The sequence below is a fragment of the Nesoenas mayeri genome (genome assembly GCF_963082525.1).
Source record: "Nesoenas mayeri genome assembly, chromosome: 2".
NCBI classification, from domain to species: Eukaryota; Metazoa; Chordata; class Aves; order Columbiformes; family Columbidae; genus Nesoenas; species Nesoenas mayeri.
Genome location: NC_137543.1, coordinates 115,749,525 through 115,768,075, shown reverse-complemented (window position 1 = coordinate 115,768,075; position 18,551 = coordinate 115,749,525). Strand labels below are relative to the sequence as shown.

The following is an 18,551-nucleotide window of genomic DNA, read 5'->3' as shown; positions in this document are numbered from 1 at the left end:
TATTGGGTAAGATGAAGCCGCTTTAACTCAGTAATCGGGTTCTCGGTGGAAACTTTGCATTTCCTTACACATTATAAGATGTGTATAATTCTGTTTCTGAGTCTAAGGGACCATATCTCTGAAGAGCACTGAGGAGAGAAGCATTTGTGATAAAATCTGTAAGGAAGTACGAAGTTTCCGTTAACAGACACAGCTACCTAGTGACATCTGCTTTTTTGCAGCTGTTGGATATTGCTGTGTAGGCAGCACCTCCCCGACAGAGCTACCTGGTGAGAAGCAAGTGATTCTGCACCCTGAGAGCGAAGAAGCTTCTTCACATTAGCTGAGAAGAAAGGAGAACAAAAGGTAAAAGTCACAAAATGCAGTTGCTGAAACGATTGTATATCATATACACTCACCATGTGTATGACTGTAATGCTTTCTTAATTTACTTTTTGTTGGTGCTCAGGTAATTTTTAAAGTAGTTTTAAGAACTCTTGAATCATCAGAAGTGGGTGTGTGCATGTTACGCGAGCATATGTTTTTAGCTTGAAATATTTAAGTATATTATGCTGAACCTATATTAGATTCAGGTGTGTCTAGGTGTGAGTCAGGTATGTGCAGTTGTTGCAAAGCTGTCACCCCTAGACCATTGGCATCAAGCACTTTTGTCCCTGTGACTTGTAATTCAGATTAAACTCCTCTTCGTGTATAACAGAACTGTAGGCTGGAGAGGTATCATGCCTGGGACTACACACAGCACGGGTCAGGTTAATGATAATCAATGTTTGTCATTATTCAGCAGCAACATACAATGCAAAGACAAATAAAGCAATGATGCTCCGTTTTCTTCTGCTGTTCGATCATTAAAAAAGAAAAAAAAAAAAAAGAAAGAAAAAAAGACAAAGGGGAAGGACATAACTCAGGCTTAGAAAAATTCTGGTATTTTAGGCTAAAAAATTATGCATGCTGTGATGTGAATAACACACAGAGTAATACATCAACAATATATTTGCACTGTGTCCAAGTTACTTACCTTGAAGTAACATTGCTTAAAACTCTGCCTCTGCCTGTTAGAAAAAAACATACACACGAAAATGGCAAATTCCTGTTATTCATTTAGCCACTGAAGACAGCACTTACTGAAAACTCACGCCAGCTTTCAGTAAGTAATTTCATTAGAAAGAAGGGTCAGATGCATTTTTGTTACTGTCTTCTTATGTTGATGCTTGCCTGATTGGAAAGGTGGCTGAAATCCTGAACTGCCATGAATAGTGGTGTTGCTTTTTACTTTATTGCACATAGGATTTATCCCTCTCTGATTTATTGTCTGTGGCCCATTCCTATTTGCTTTCCCCTCTGCCATTTGAACAGTGTTCTTTGTGCTTGACATCCAAGTTGCACAGTGTTGCAAGGACTAAAGTCATGCATGTGAAGGACAGTACGTTTTGCACATGTGCATATGCACCCCATAATGCTTACATAGTGTTTAAGAACCTGTAATGAACCGTCTGCTGAAAATGCAAGTCAGTCATCGCTAGTGATTCAGGCTTGCAGAGTAACCACACAATTGGTCTTCATGCACTGAAAGTCACTGACATTTTTATACTCTTTCCTTCTCAGGAACTGGGGAAAAAACATGAGTTCTTCAAGTACAGAGTCCTTTGAAGTTGAAAGCTCAACCTTATATGACTATTACGAAAGCTATAATGATGCTCCAAAACCATGCAGTAAGGAAAGCGTCAAGAGGTTTGCCGCCTCCTTCCTACCTGTTCTGTACACCCTGGTGTTCCTGATCGGGCTGATGGGAAACATTCTGGTCATTGTAGTCCTCTTCAAATACAAGAGGCTGAAGAGCATGACTGACGTCTACCTGCTAAACCTCGCCATCTCAGATTTGCTCTTTGTTTTATCCTTGCCATTCTGGTCTTATTTCACAGTAGACCAATGGGTTTTTGGAACTTCCTGGTGTAAAATCATTTCATGGATCTACCTGGTTGGGTTTTACAGTGGAATATTTTTTATTATGCTTATGAGCATAGACAGATACCTGGCAATTGTTCGTGCAGTGTTTTCCCTGAAAGCAAGGACTGCCTTTCATGGCGTGACTACTAGCCTTGTTGTGTGGCTAATAGCTCTTTCAGCCTCAGTTCCAGAACTTGTATTTAGAGAATCTTTCAACGAACGTAATTTTACTACCTGCAAGCTGAGATATCCAAGCAACTTCACAACATGGAAACTTTTTTCCACTTTGGAAATCAACATTTTAGGGCTCCTACTCCCTCTAATAGTTATGACATTTTGCTACTCCATGATCATTAAAACATTAGTTCACTGTAGAAACGAGAAAAAGAATAAGGCTGTGAAGATGATCTTTGTTGTCATGATTGTGTTTTTCTTCTTTTGGACCCCCTACAACATTGTTATTTTCTTACAGCTGTTGGAAACTACAGGAATCATTAGGGACTGTCAAGTGAGCCGGAATCTGGACTATGCTTTCCAGGTGACAGAAATTCTCGGCCTTTTCCACTGTTGCCTCAATCCAGTCATCTACTTCTTCATGGGGGAAAAATTTAAGAAGTACCTGAAGATGCTCTTTAAGAACTGGTGGTTACCTGGAGATATTTGCAAGTGGTGCGGGGTTCACATGACTTATCACACAGAATCTACCAGTTCTTTCCACACACAATCCACGGGGGATCAAGATGCTCTGTGATGTGTTTCAGACCAGCCACTGAACTTGCCAGCCAGCAAACTGACAAAATCAGGAACTTTGAAAAGCTAAGCAAATGCACATATGTTTAACCACGAGCCAGTGCCAAATAATTACTTCAAGCTTTGATTTCTGCCTCCAGAGTTTCAGAATATTGCGACAGAAGGTGTCGTGGATGTGAAAGGTGGGAGATGCACATGCAGGTTTTATCGGCTGCGATTACAAGTCGCTGTCAGATGTAAGAGCAGCCTCAGCTCTCCACAAAGCCCTGTGCCGTCCTGCTGCTTTTTCACCAGCATTAAGACAGAGATTGGCCTGAATGGAGGGTCAGTGGAGAGGCAGCTGCCTGTCATCAGCACGTGCATTTGAAAACACCTTCATTTATTCAAGAAGGATGGCTATTATAATATTTTTTTATTATACAGTTGATCTGTGTAGAAGTTTGCTCTGACTCTTAGCAACCTTTTAACAGTGCCTGCTACTGTTCAATGATTCATCTCAGGGAGAGGATACTCTCTCTGTCATTAAGAAAAAGGACAAAAAAAATATATTCTTTATGTGCACAAAGACGCAAAGCAACTGCATTACCTTGTCTTATAGACATGATTTCTCTTAGGTATCCAGGCTGTCATATTTGCCCACGTGTAGGTGTATATTTAGGGATTTTTTAATTACTTTGTCACTGTAATTCGGGATAGAAATTATGTATTTTAATCAACATAGAAAATGTTTAAAATATTTTTGAATAAAAATGTTTTTTAAAACTTCTTTTCCAGCATGTGTGAATAAATTTGAAGTATCTTGATTAAAAGTGTAGCTTTTAGAATAAAGTATATTCACTGTAAAAGTACTTAACCCCAAGACTCAATTTTCATTCATTGGAGATGTATCTGGCAAAACAAAAGAATATAAAACCAGAGACTGAATAGAAACAGTCTGTCACAACTTAGAAACCACACAAAGTATCCTAGCATTTGATAACGGGGCAAAATGCAAAGACTCCGATGCCCCAGCAGCCACTCACAGATCTACACGATATTAATCAGAGATCTGGAACATGAAGGAAAGAAGAAGAAACGTAAAAACATCGTTGTGCAATTGTTCTCACCACACTAAACAAGAAACTTAACTGGAAGCTCACCTCGGTGAGACCTCTCTTGTGAAACAAGACGTAAAATAAAAAGCAGCACACTTAAACACTCATGGGCACACATCTCCATCATAATTAATTTTAGGAATGTGTCAGTCTCAGCAGTTTGCTAAGACTGACAATTAACAATCTGCATTAATACAGACAATGAGAACAGTTGTGGAAGACATTACTTGTGATGAGAAAGTGTCTTCCTTCCCAAGAAAAAGACTAAATTTTTACTACTCAAAACCTTACAATCCATTGAGTAAATCAGTTGGGGAAAATAAAAAACCAACTGCTGCAAAGGGTGGGTTAAACCATCCATTACCTATTTTGAAAAGGAAGAGGAAGACAAATTGCAACTGCCAGGTGCTGCAGAGCCTCACAGATGGCACTGAACCAAATAACACCCAACATTGTCCTCACAGACATGACACTGATGGCACAGGCAGTGTGAACTGCTGAGCTGTTCATCAGCCAAGTGCGGCAATGAACCAAATAACACCCAACATTGTCCTCACAGACATGACACTGATGACACAGGCAGTGTGAACTGCTGAGCTGTTCATCAGCCAAGTGCACAGACTAACCTGGAAGCCAGACAGCACACTGCAGGTTTTTCTTTTCGTGGTCCAACTCTGTGATCCTTCTAGTTAGCAAGAATAAAGGGCTTCTTTCAAGAAAACTTGCTTTCCAGACCCAAGGAAGGGCTGCCTGCACTAGCCTGCCCAAACCAATGGTCAGCAAGCAAGAAGCAAGCCATAAGATAAGTCCAGTGCTAAGAGCCCACAGGCTGGTCCAGTTCTGGGCACACACTCTGTGGTGGGGGAGGACACCAAATCTGCTCATGTGTGGAATTAATGGGCCGCACCCAGCGGCCGTGCAGCGTTGACATAAATGGAGCTAGTGTAAAGCCCCTTTTCCACACAAATATCAAAGGTGCTTCACATCACTGCTCACTTTGTGCCCTGCAGCATGTGTCCATGTGCACTTGGTGCAGTGGGTGCCTGATGCAGCCAGAGCTCTGCCGAGGGTGAACATTGTCCTTGTTTCTCTGCCCAAATAACCTCTTCCAGTCCTCCCAGTAATACTTACAGCTGCTCAGCGTGTGTGCTGGATGAGTAACTGAGCTGAAAGTTGTGCTCTGAGCAGGCTTGCTGAATTGGGTGCAAGGGGGAGCTCACCTTTAAGTGATGGGCTCAGGAATCTGGGTCCTAGGACTGGAGCTCACCATCACATGAGTGGTTTCATCCTCTCTGCCACCTGGAACAAGCTTTCCTCACGCTGTACCGACCTACAGTGGATAATGCCACTCGTCTTCTGAGAGAGAGCTTTGAAATCTGCTGATGAGAAAGGACAAGATAATAATATTAATACAGACAAAAATAAAGCAGGGATTTTCAAAGTGTCAGTTGACCAAAGGTGTCATTTTAGCCGAACAATAGTTTCCAAGCAATGAATGATGGCATGTACAGACTTACTGAACCATGAAAGAGAATGGATAGACATTTGGGTGAAGTGAAGCTGACTCATTCATAAACCCACATTTTTACATCAGGGTTCCTCGGAAGGCCAGTCTGCATCCTCTCTTCAGTTGTGCTAAGCCACCATAGAAAGGTAGACAAGGGGAAAAATCAGCTTAATTATATTAAATAGAAATAATGACGAAAAGGCAAAACCAAGTTGGTTGGTTGGTTGGTTCATTTTCATACATCGCTTAGGCCACCACAGTCACTCCCTAAACAAAAAGCTGAATTACACATCTTTTACTCTGGAAGATGGTTTCATCCCTTTTGACTGTGCAGAAGCAGCATCATGTTCAGCAGCCTCCTCTCAGTCCGAGTGCCAGTCCTGGAAAGAAAGTAAGGAATTGCTACTATTACTGCTTGTCACTGTCCCAGCACCAGCTTTGCACGCCTGGTCTGAACAAGAGTGCAACACAACAGGCACTACAGTGCTCCTCTGTTAGCAGGACACTTCCCATCTAAAACTGCCACCAGGGATCTACACTCAGAGTTTCCTCCAGGAGACGTTAGTGGTTTCCAGTTTTATCCAACATCTCTCTCAACACAGCTAGAGACCAACCTCATCAACTCCCATCTCTTACCCAAATATCTCCATTTGACTTGATCAAATCAAGAGCCATTTAGTAATGTAAATCAAAATGATCATTTAAATGGTGCTTAAGGCAATGCATACAGAGCTCAACGGGACTTTGCTAGTCCAGGCATGAAAGCAGCTTTAAGTAAGAGACTGGAAATGAATAGTCAATACAACTGTGGTAAGATTTCTATCATTTGTGTAACTGATAAGACCATTCAAAGGTGATGTAGCACTGGTTGTATCTGCACTCATCTTACTGTAACACAGCAATGATGTGCAGGCGCCACTGGTAGTCATGGAGAAATCTCTCTTCGTGGAGCTGGCACTGTCAATGGGGAGACACCAAGATGGATGCTTCCAGGAATATTTTCTTTTTCACGGTCATTCAGCACCAACATCCATCAGAAAAAAATCAACCAAGTCCCATCTTATGGGACAGCCATTGAGTCAAAGACACTTCTCACAGAAGTAAGGCTTAAAAGTCAAAACACAATTTATCTGCTCCAGACCAGCAAAATTCAAGTCCTCTACCAACTCCTTGATGGAGCAGTGGCATGACTGACCAATGCCACTGTTCTCTTTTCCTTGGCAGAGCATATCCCTCCACAAATCCCTCACATGCTTGACTCAAGACTACTCACAGGTCACACTCAGGCTTTTGTCTTAATTTATTTCTGATCCTCCTTTGGACTCTCAGAAATGGTAGCATGCATATGATGTTTCTACTGAATAAAAGTAATTAATGTCTTCTCTTCAGCACCACTGGCCACTTGACCCTATTTGTAAAAAGTTGCTGTCTTATAACTAGGGGAGACGAGGCACAGAGCAAGGGCCCAGACATTTTGAGCACAGTGCACACTTTTGACAGAATCTCAGGGCCCTCATAGCTCTTCCTGGGGAGGATTCGCATTTCAGCTTGGTGAGGGGGACTCCAAATAACAACCACCCACACTGTGCCCTTTCTGGTAGCCAAATCTGAGATGGTTCAGCCAGGAAAGTCCCCATCTAGGATCCAAGTTCTGCAAGGAGGACCACAGGTCCTATCTGGGGGTAACTGGATTAAGATAACAGCTAATGTTATCTTCCAATAAAAGATATTCTTTGCTGGTACAGCGGGATTTGTTTGTCTGAAAACACCAGAAAGCAAGGATTCCTGTTTGCAGGTGACCGAGAAAGAAAAAAATTCATCCTCTGCATCAACCCAGCCCAAATAAATGATTGTTCGGTGCATCATACTCCTTTACTTTTTGTGCTGTTTTGTTGATTTTTTTCTTTTGTTTTGAATTCATTTCAAGTCATCTTGGAAAGGTTAAAGTGTCCACGGGTTTTAGTTTCTTGTTTCAGAGTAACAGCGTGCATTCAGTATAAGTAGCTCAGCCATTGTACGCTGCAAGCTTTTTGTGATTTCAGGTGTTGCAAAATACAAACTGCTAAGGCACTAAGAATTTTTTTAAATTCCAAGAAGATGCTTGTTTCCTTGCTTTTGCTTTTAACAACGGTAGCAAGCAATCAAGAATCTGATCTGCAAGAACCTGATCTGTTTCCACAGATATGAAACCCTCATGAAAGGTACTCTCGGTGCTGCTAGCAGCCTGTAAGACAACACAGCCTGAACGAAGATTGACGTTACCAGATCCACTTTCTGCTCAAAAGAAGTCAGTGGCATTTGAACAGCATTTTTGGAGAACCTCCACGCAGATGAGTTCAGGAAGAGATTTTTGTACGTGGGACAGTGATTGGAACCACAGGTGGACATACCTGCGTGAAAAGCATATCTGTCGCTTTTGCACTCCTTAAAATATCTCCACAGAAGTATTGCGGTTTGGGCAAGTTAATCAAAGAGAGGGTCCCTCCCTGAATTGTAACCTGTCGCCATCACACACAAATAGAAAGAGTAGTACCAGCTAGTAGTAACACGAAAGTATCTTAATCGAAGCGAAGAAAGACCACAACAGATCTCTGAACTTGCTCATAACTGGCAAACTGAAATTTGACCACAAGTAAGACCATGACCGCAGACTGAGTGACTTGCCTTTTCTGCTACCAAAGTATATGGGGAAGGTGTAAAAAGCACATAGAGAAGAAAAGAGAAAGATGGCTTTTCCTGATGCTCGTGCCCTTGTTGCTCATTCGCAAGCATCAGGAATGGAAAGAAAATAAGGCTGGTTGATGGTAAGGAACAACAATGTTGTCTGCAGCCCCTGCAGACAAAGAGTGCTAAGAAGCTGCAGAGCACAGGTCTGCCCTTGCTATCAAAAATCTTGTTTATGCTTTCTAGAAGAGTGAAACCCACAGCATGAGGTGTCACACACAAAAAAAACCTGCAACGCTACAGAGAAGGGGCCGAAGAGTTGACAAAAGGAAAGAAAAAGGAAGTTTGGATTTAGGTCGTTTTCTCCTCAGTTCTGCTTCACCAAGCCACCCTTGCATAATGCAGGTCAGTACTCGCTTCCTTTCCTCAGAAATATTAGGGAAGCCCTAAAATCCACCACGGGGAGGCTGGCTCACATCTGCTCCCGCTCTGGCTCTTTGCATGAATGTGTCTGTCGCAACCTCCCGCCCCACAGTCACCCAGTAAGTCCATTCACTTCCTCGCCAGCCAAAGCTCATGTTCTCCGCACGCAGCGGTCATGCAAGTACGATATCCGCTTTGTGACCGCACTGGCAGAACATTTTGCAGCCGTGAAAAGGCAGTTTCATGAAAATCGAGGCATTGGAAAGAACAGATTTTTGGCAGCAGCTGCTCTGGTTAACAATCAACACCTTGCAACATGACGCTGTTTTCCGTATTTTTGTTTCAGCTTCAGATTAAAACTATTTTACAGTAAACGCAAGCTATTTTTCGACATTATTGAAGCAAAACATTTCATTATTTCTGTTCTGAATTCTCATTAAAATTTTATTCTGATGGGGAAATAATTTCAAAAGCCTCCAAGTAAAGCAAAACTATAGAAAGGTCTCTTGGATTTGTCTCATTTAACACACTATTTCTTGTTAACAACTTTAATAGAATAAATCCACCGCATTGCTCAGTCAGTAGCTTATTCCATATACCTATATAGGAATGTGCCAGAATTTAGAAAAAAAGCTAAACTGAAGCAAAATTTCAGTGAAGTGATGGATATTACTCTAGAAGACTACCAGACAGAAAAAAAAGGTGTTTTGTTGTGGTTTTGTTTTGGGTTTCTTTTGTCTTTTTATTTTTGTTGTTTAACCTACTGACTTTGTTCATCAGAATTTGCCTAGCGAATGAATTTATGTTGCTTCTATAGTGTTAAAACCTACAGAATTTTATAGACTATCAAAATGGGGCTACCTGAATAAAATTTAAATGATCAGACATCAAATTAGCACGTATGAAATGTCAGCTCTTAAGTGACAATTGTTTAACAATTTGTGTCAGAGACTGTGAAAGCAACACCAGGATGGGTTTGTGTAGATGCAGGGCAGCTACTAATTGTCTCATAAAGAGGAAAAAAAGCCCACCTTTTCTGTAAGGTAATTCACAATAAAGAGCTCAATCATAATATGATATGACTGAATGTGGCCTGGATTTTCAGGAGGGCACATGTCCAATTCATGAACTCATGACAACATAAACCACTGAGTATGTAGAGGCTTCCAGGTTCCCAGAAAAATGTAAAAAGAGCTTTAGAAATGTCAACTCCTTGTGCAGAAATAGCAGTGGAAAAGCCGATACTGCCTAACAATGGAGCAAGTAGGTAGTATCGATGTTCATTTTAGTGACAACTAACAAAATCTGCCGTGTTTTCTAGACCTGAGGCCACAAGATCTCAAAACACAGTTAAAAAAAATAATAAATCAGTGAGATCCTTCACATCAAAAGCCACATCTGCCTGGTCAGTGAACAGCACAAGCTGGATGAGCAGGCTCCATCAAGAGCAGCAGCTGAGGAGCTGGTACATGACACATCGCGCAGACCCACCAGCCAGACCTGCCCTTTGAACAAAAGGACATTTCTCCTTTGTGACAGCAAATACAGAGAGGCCCACACAGACAGACCAAGGGACACGGGGGCAGAATGCAACAGGTCCTGGTGACGATCATGCCGACAATGGTACAGACGAAAACACCAAACCAACCAACCAACAACAAAAAGCCAAAACCAACACCAAACGAACTAGTTTTTAAGGTTCTGCTTTCAGCCTTTCCAGGGATCTCCATCAAATCAACTATTGCATCTGTTACACAGAAATCAAGACTCTGTCCTCCTTTGTAAAACAAGACGTTTTGCAGATGAAAAGTACTAAAATGAAACCGAGTCTTTATTATTATAGACACAAAAATCTGTGTATTCATTTCTAGATTTCTTGCCTTATCTCAAGACATCAAGAACTATGCACACTCTTACAGCCCCAAAAGTTTCACCTCCTTCCACAGAAGATAAAAACAACTTCATAATGCATTGTTCAAAAAGAAAAGCCTTTGTTTATAAGCAATTTCTTCCTAACATTTCTCAGTGAATGGGTGATTGTTGTCCTGAATCACGAAGGTTTGCAAACAAGTCCCTTATCCCTTTTAGAACTGCTTGCCTGATTTACTTCACATTTTGACATTTGTAATCAGCAGGGGGTTTCACCAATTTGCATGAACATACTAAAACAGGTAGCAGGAAAAAACTAAGTATTTCATAAGAACAGGAACATTCTTTCCAAGTCAAACCAGCATCACATTTTCACATCGAAAGGCATCCAGCCTGACAATAAGTGAGTAACCCCCAAATTAAAATACACTGTGGAGCACAGACCAGGGTTTTTGAAAGAGAGCTGATGCTTTTAGATAATCTAAATTGCTGTACACTAGGTTGCATGGCAGAGTAGTAGCTTTAGAATTCAGGAGTATTTTTGTTGCAAACTGAGTCACGGTGAGCAAGCAGTGAGCAGCTGAATCAGCAGCCAAAGCTGAGTCTCTTCTACTGAAAAGACTTTAAAAGCACTAAAGTTCCAGCTCCACTTAGTTAGAAAAAAAGACTTCACCTGAAAGTTTCAGGTGCTGAAACTCAGAAAGAGATGATGAGATATGCTCTGCCTTCAAAAGAGGGTACAAGGCTAGATGGACCTTAGTCAAACTCAGTAGTATTATTCTTATATGAAAAGATACACTTCTGTTAAATGCGAAACAAAAAAGAAAGATAACAAATAATCTGAGCTGAGCTCTGTGTATTTTTTGAAGGCTCCAGTTTCTAAGACAAAAGCATTCTCATGTGCTGTGCCAATGGGGCAGACGCTTGACAAACTCATTACACATTACTCATTACTCCCTGAACATTCTCTCACTCACCTTGTAGTACAACAGCGTGGTTGTATTTCTGAAGAAGGTACTTGCTCGCCAGAACTGTAGTGAAACCAAACCAGGCATAGTCTAGCCTTATTATTTTGTGAAAAACTGAAAACATGTGATGCATATCAAAGACTGCCAGAAAAAGCACAGTTCCTACCTTGAATTGCAAGGCTAAAATGGAAAACAAGATGGTGATAAGCAATTGGGGAGTAAGTACCAGCAGAGCTACAGGTATTAACAACCTTGCGGTACAATGGATTTTTGTTAGGATTTGGATGTATTTTCTCCACTCTGCAAATCCAACCATGGGAGATGAATTTTCACCCCAGTTCACCTCCTTTCTTTCATGTAAAATTTTCCACTTGTAGCTATGAAAATCTGAAAACTACAGAGCTTGGCGTCATTCACCTTTGCCAGGGCAGTGAGATGTGAGGCCACAGCCAGCAGCTGGCTGGAGGCACCAAAAGGGACAGGATTTTCCTTGCCCTCTTCACTGCCAACCCACTTGGGTTGGAAACCCAAAACAAAACAAAAAAACCCAAATAAACAACAACCACCACCACACAACCCACTATTTACATGACACATCGTGCTTTCCTCTCTGTCTTCACAAGGCTTCTCATCTAGATCACGTTTTGCAACACTAAACATCTGTGTTTGCTTGTATCTCTGTAGTGCTCAAACATCCTCTGTTTCACCACTGTTCCTGCAGGTACAGTACAAAGGAGAAACAAACTTAATGCAAGTCAGGTTTGCTACTACTTTATTCTCATTTCACCATCTTTGCACAGACTGGGATTAAAAAGAATTAAAAAGAAGAAAGCACCTTTCAGGCAATTTCAGCACAGTTTAACTCCTACTCTTGCATTTGAACTACTGATACCAAGTTCTCTTTATTTCCTAGGATGAGTGACCAAGCTTAGTTATGGGGTGGGAGAGGGGGGTGATGTGTCCCTTTTTAAAGGCATTAAGAGGAGTCCAAAATTTAGTGAATACTGCAACACCAACTGTCTTGGCATCAGACAGCAAAAATTAGAAAGGATCTGTAGAAGCTTTAGGTTTTCTTCAACACCGTCCGAAGCCTTTGAGTCAAACCAACCAGACCTGAGAGGTTAGACTTGAAAAGGTAAGAAAAAGAACAACAAAAAAAACGCTGTTTCCGCAGATACCAACCAGTAGCAATTTTCTTCTATTTCAACAGGAGCTAGGTGAGTGGGGTGGACTCAGCATTTTAAATAAAGTCATGTCTGCAGGTGTCTGCATTTGGCTGTAGTCAAAAGCCTCATGTTGTTTAGACTTCAGCTTTTGAAGTAGATATAGCTCTGGATCAAAGATCCAAAAGAGCAACACGGGAACGCGCAGCAGCAGAAGTCACTGCTTTAACAAAATTTTGCAGGAAATCATGCTAACCCCTCACAAGTTCAGTACTACGTTGTCAGGTTCTTCAGCAGACCAGATCTACCTATTCATGATTAATGCAAACCACATCCTAAAACTGAGGGGAAAAAAGAAGTCAGAAAGCTTGAAAGGAGATATGTAGAGCGTGTGCAGGATCCAGACCCATCTCCCAGAGCCTAAGGTCTTCTGGGAAGCCTTGCTAGTACAGTGGAATATTTCAACATCCAGAAATAAAGTTTAGCATGGAGCAGGCAAGAAAGGAGTGTCAATTTTCCTTCTGTGCAGCTTCTTTCTCATCCCATACGTCTGCTGTGAAAACAGTGACTAACATTAGCAGTAAACAGGAGAACGGTTACAGTCTAAAGCTCAGCAACAAGACAGGGCATGAAGAAGGTTAAGAGTCAGCCATCTGTTTCTTTTCTTCCTCTTCAACAATTCCACTGTGCTTCAAAAGGCCCCTTCACCTGTAGTGCAGAAACACATCCAGATCCTGCAGCCACCACACACAACACAGCCATTCACCTGCTCCCAAGGCAAATGCTTTGGAGAGTGTTATTGCACAAGTCCACAACGAGAGGAGACTTCTGGCTAAATTTAGACTGGAGGTCCATAAAGAGCATTCAACCTGTGCACTTGGCCAAGATTTGTGGGACCTGAGAAACGAACTTCTGAATGGGATTTGGAAGAAAGGAGAAAGGCATAAGCAAGCTGGAAGCAAAGGCATCTTCGTCCAGCTTGCAAACTAAGGATAGGTGGAAGGGGTGTAGATAGAATCATAGAATTGATCAATTTCAGTTGGAAGAGGCCCTCGGGATCATTGAGTCCAACCGCAACCTAACTCTAGCACTAAACCATGTCCCTAAGAACCTTGTCTAAATGCCTTTTAAACACCTCCAGGGTGGTGACTCCACCACTTCCATCAACTCCCCTTCAGGCGACCAAAAGCACACTGAAGGAAATCTTTTTAGTTGCTTGACACATAAGACTTGCCTAGCATAAGAGGAAGAACCAGTAAGGCTCAAGGAAGAATGAAACAGGAAACAGAGCAGAAAAAATTGTTAGCTACAGCCTTAGAGGTATGACCCACAATTGCACAGCCTTTCCCCATGTTGTGCTCCGTTCTGTGCTATGGCCCACAAACACTGAAAACGCTCAGTTATTATTAGTATAGAAGCACAAAGTTTAAAAAAATGCTTTTAAAAATAGTGTATATACTTAAAAGGACTAAAGAAACTTAGCAGAAAAATCTTTCCAAACCATGGATTCTGCCTGCATTTTCCTACTGGATTTGCACTGTATTAAACAGATCCACTGTACTTAACAGAAGGCCCTTTCTGTTGAGTTTCAAAAGGCTAAATTACGGACATGCAGTTGTAAACATGTTACCAAAGTGTAAGATAATGATCTTATCACACCACTTGCATAGTCTTCTGTGAATGCATGCTGGGGAGTTTCATGAGCAAGACTGGGCTTCCCATGACACCACTACACAGTTAAAAGTCAGATCTTCCCAAGACTCCGATTCTGAAGTCTTACCTATACTTGAATCCTGAAGGACTGGGATGCGTGGTAAAGTTCAAAACAGGAATTCTTAAATACATTCTTGGCCACAAAGACTATATATCCCACTGAAAGTGGATTGCATTACCAAGTGCCTGACACTAGCACTGGTTCTGTGAAATCCCTTGTAGGTAACACACACCTTCAAGACTTCTCCCAAAGCTGGATACTCCTATCTTTAATAATATAACAAGCAACAGAAAATACCTTCCAAAAAGCAATTTTTAAACATATACACTTTTATTCAGCAAAAGTATGACAAATACCCCCATGACATCTTTTACAACATTTTTCCATTCGGTCCTTTGCATCAAGTCCCAGGATGATCTCTTCCTGTCCAGTTTTGCCTTTTCATTGAAGGAGAACCACTAAAGCAAACCTCATTCTTCCGTAGCTTCCAGTTCCTTTTGTCGCACCATCTTCCAGCCAGGACCTCAAGTCTCTTGCAGTTGAGCCATTTATTTCAGAAAAGCTGCTGCAGCACCTGGACCAGGACATTCAGGACCTGGCTACCCATTCACATAATTGCTGAGCCTTCTCTGTGTTGCTCTGCACCTCTTAAAATTTCTGTAAATCAAATGCATCAGGGAGGTAAGAAAGTAACAGAGAGGGCACTGAACAGTTTTGGGGCACAAAGACATGCTTCATGTTGGCTGTGGACAGTGAAACTGGTAACTGGCTTACATACAGCAATGAAGACTTGAGTTAGCTGTTGACAAGTTTCCCCAACAGTAAACACTAGAACAGCTTGCCCAGGGAAGCCTGGGGTCTCCATCACAGGTAACTTTGAAGAACAAGTTAAACAAATACACTGGGAAAACTTTAGATACAGATGACATGGGGTTAGGGTAGAGAGGCATAAGGCCTCACAAACCTTCAATCTTGTATTATCTGTTAAAATGGTGTTTGCAGTCTGTGAAAGATATATACAAGAAGATATGAAAATGCAGGGACTTCATATCAGCAGTTCGTTGGGAAGTCAGAGCATTTGCAAGGAAAAAAGAGAAGAAGAGTGATTGTAAAGCCATGTAACAGAAAAACATTCTCAAGTAGTCTCCTGCTGGTACAGAGGTAACAAGGCCCAGTAAATACCAAAGCTGCTGTCAGAGGTTCAGGTTAGGATCTGTCAGCACTGCAAGCTAATTGCTCGAACATGGATGGATTTCCAGGAAGTACATGCTAGGAAAACTGTAAGAATATCCATTTCATATGTGTGGAGATGCTGCTGTTCCCAGTGATTTCAATATATCTGAAATGAGAATACAAGGGAACTGCAATAGGCCAGTCAGTCACTCAATCACATCAAAGTGAGCAAAGTCCATCCAAAGAGAGGAGGTTCTTTCCCCTCACAGTCCAAACTTAAGTGCTTTGTTAACAGGTCTCCTCAGTCTGGATAATACAGTATCAGCTCCTCCAGAGCACATTGTTGAACACAAGATTCTTCTTCTGTAATTGCCACTTCTGAACACCTGACACATTTTTTAGGTAGACAGTGTTTGCTGTCCAGTCAGGAGGATTGTTCCTAGAGTCAGACTCATGTAAACATTCAAACTGTGCAAATTAATATTTCCTATAAAAACTGTAGAAGGCAACCACAGGCACAGTGAAGCCCCCAAAGAGATGGGAGAGCAGGGAGACAGAGAGCTGCCTGCACAGGAGAATTACAGAGGGCATGGAGTCTGAAGGGGTATGGACAAGGTCAAGTCTCAGCCCTGTGATTCAGGGACTGTGAAGTTTTGGTCAAGTTAGGAAGATAATTATGTTATCAACATAAGGGGAAGAGTAGTCTTGTGCATAGATTAAGAAAGATAATTCGACTATACTGTGCATGTTCACCTGCTTGTTCAGTCATCCCAAGTAATCACATTTAAAAGACCTTCATTCATGCTTAGGCAGCATTACAGTCTAAGCTTACAAACCCCACTCCAGGGAAAGATATCTGTACTAAGCTGAGCCCCTACAGCTACACTTTAAGGGCACTCCCCTATAGAATTTCAAAGATCACATCTACCTTCCAGGTGGGACCAGTGTAAAATTTCCACTTCTTACAGACTGATTCGGACTAAATACCAGGTTTGCACTGGTCTGCAACAACCAGATAACACCCTGGCCATTGTTCAGATGCTGTGCCAGCAAAGCACTTGCTAATTCCCAAGGACGGGGCAGCATGGAGGATTTGAGTAGCCTCAATTTTACAGTTAGGAACATTCTTTCTTACCATGCCTTCAGAAGGCAGCTGGTTCCACCAGACAGACCATCCTGCTGAGCTTCAGCATCTGGAACTGGTCACACAGCTACACAACAGATACCAGCCAGGGGTCTGACAATGTTTTCACACCATGCTCTTCAAAAATATATTGAAACTAGACCGACCAGTGCCTTGACCACTGGGTCAAGGTAACATAGGTAACTCCCCACAGTTCCTCTTTTCCTATGCATTTGCCCTCAGTCAAAAGGTTTCATTCCAATATTATTTCTACCCCATACATGGCTGACAGAACTACATTGGAAGATTTATTAAAATAATTGAGCTGCTTGAGACTGCAAAGGAGCAAATGCTAAGCTGTCCCATTTTGTATCACACACCCCATCCCTGGAGGACTGTGTGTCAAGACTAGGAAACTTGGGCAAGTCCCAGCTGTGCAATCACAGAATGCCAGGGACCTCAAAATATCATCCAGTCCTATCCTCCTGGCGGAGCAGGAACACTAAGATGAGGTTACACAGGAATGTGTCCAGGAAGGTTTTGAATGTCTCCAGAGAAGGAGACTCCACAACCCCCCTGGGCAGTCTGTTCCAGTGTCTGTCACCCTCACTGAAAAGAAGTTTCTTCTCATACTTAACTGGAACCTCTTGTGTTCCAGTTTGAACCCATTACCCCTTGTCCTACCACTGGCTGTCACCAAGAAGAGCCTGGCTCCATCCTTGTGACACTCACCCTTTATATATCTGTAAATATTAATGAGGTCACCCCTCAGTCTCCTCTTCTCCAAACTAAAGAGACCCAGCTCCCTCAGCGTTTCCTCATAAGGTAGGTGCTCCACTCCCTCACCTTCGTTGCCCCGCACTGGACCCTCTCCAGCAGTTCCCTGTCCTTCTTGAACTGAGGGGCCCAGAACTGGACACAATATTCCCCGTGCGGTCTCACCAGGGCAGAGTAGAGGGGAAGGAGAACCTCTCTCGACCTACTAACCACCCCACTTCTAATACACCCCAGGATGCCATTGGCCTTCCTGGCCACAAGGGCACAGTGCTGGCTCATGGTCATCCTGCTGTCCACCAGGACCCCCAGGTCCCTTTCCCCTACACTGCTCTCTTAACAGCTCATTCCCCAACTTATACTGCAATAGCAGCAGCGGTGTGGGCACAGTGATCGCGTTTGGCACAAGAAGGGCACAACACCCTCCTCCAGCACCTACAGACACATCCCCAAGCAAAGCAGCAGCAAGTGTCAACAGGTTCTTCTTGGTAGCCATGCTGAAGGTGCCTCATCACACAGATCTACCCTTCAGCATTCTCAAAGAAATACCACATGCTTGGCAACCTCTAGCAGGTATTTTCATGTAGGTAAACCAGGATTAGGAATCAGGGCCCCAACTTTCAGTACCTTTCTGTAGGCAAGAGATCCCTTCACTTAAAGCAGTAAATAGGCTGGTGTGTTAATGAAGTTGTCTAGAACCCTACTCAACAAACTTTAAGCCTTTTTTTTTTTTTTTTCCATGTTGTTCTTGTTCTTCCACCTAACAAGACACATGTTTGTAATCCTCAATGCAAAGCCTGCTTGTAATATTGCACATAGTTGTGGCAAAAAGGGAAGTCTCATGGATTACACTACATTTTCACCAGTACAATGCAAAATGAAATGAAGTTAGAATGAGAGGCAGGAGTTCCACTTCCCTCATGGTACTAACTGCCAAAAAAATAAAAATACTCCTGGTTGTTGAAGCACTGAACTCTTGTAGGAATAATACCTAACTAGTACTGTCACACTTCAAGCCACAAAACCCACAACCGGTATGAAACTAATTCTGTTCCATTCCTTATTTTCAAGGCCTGGCTCTAAGATAATTAATACTTCATAACAAACTGCCTGCAGAGCACACTCCAGGGTCTGCATAGGGATGGGGGCCAGAGCAGACCACTTTATTCCAAGAATGAAGTGTGTTTGGTACTGAACACACAGCCCCCAGCCATTAGACTTTGCATCTGAGGTAAGAGTTTAAGAGGAGAAGCTCTCTGGCTCAGGTGAACCACAGGCATCTGGTTTGAAAGCCCAAACACACGTCAAACACATGGCAGAGATGTAGATACTCAAATGAGGGGTGCTCCTTTTCATTCTCCCTCACAGTGACAGTTTCAGTCCTC

The 18,551-nt window shown here is 42.3% G+C and overlaps 1 protein-coding gene across 1 annotated transcript; it reads left to right on the top strand.

Annotated features, from left to right (window-relative positions):
- Window positions 1-252: 252 nt before the first annotated feature.
- CCR4 (C-C motif chemokine receptor 4) lies at window positions 253-3,164 on the top strand. Its single transcript, XM_080339033.1, has 2 exons — window positions 253-345; window positions 1,603-3,164. The coding sequence occupies exon 2, from the start codon at window positions 1,619-1,621 to the stop codon at window positions 2,693-2,695; it is 1,077 nt and encodes a 358-aa protein (XP_080195159.1). The 5' UTR covers window positions 253-345; window positions 1,603-1,618; the 3' UTR covers window positions 2,696-3,164.
- The last annotated feature ends 15,387 nt before the right edge of the window (window positions 3,165-18,551 follow it).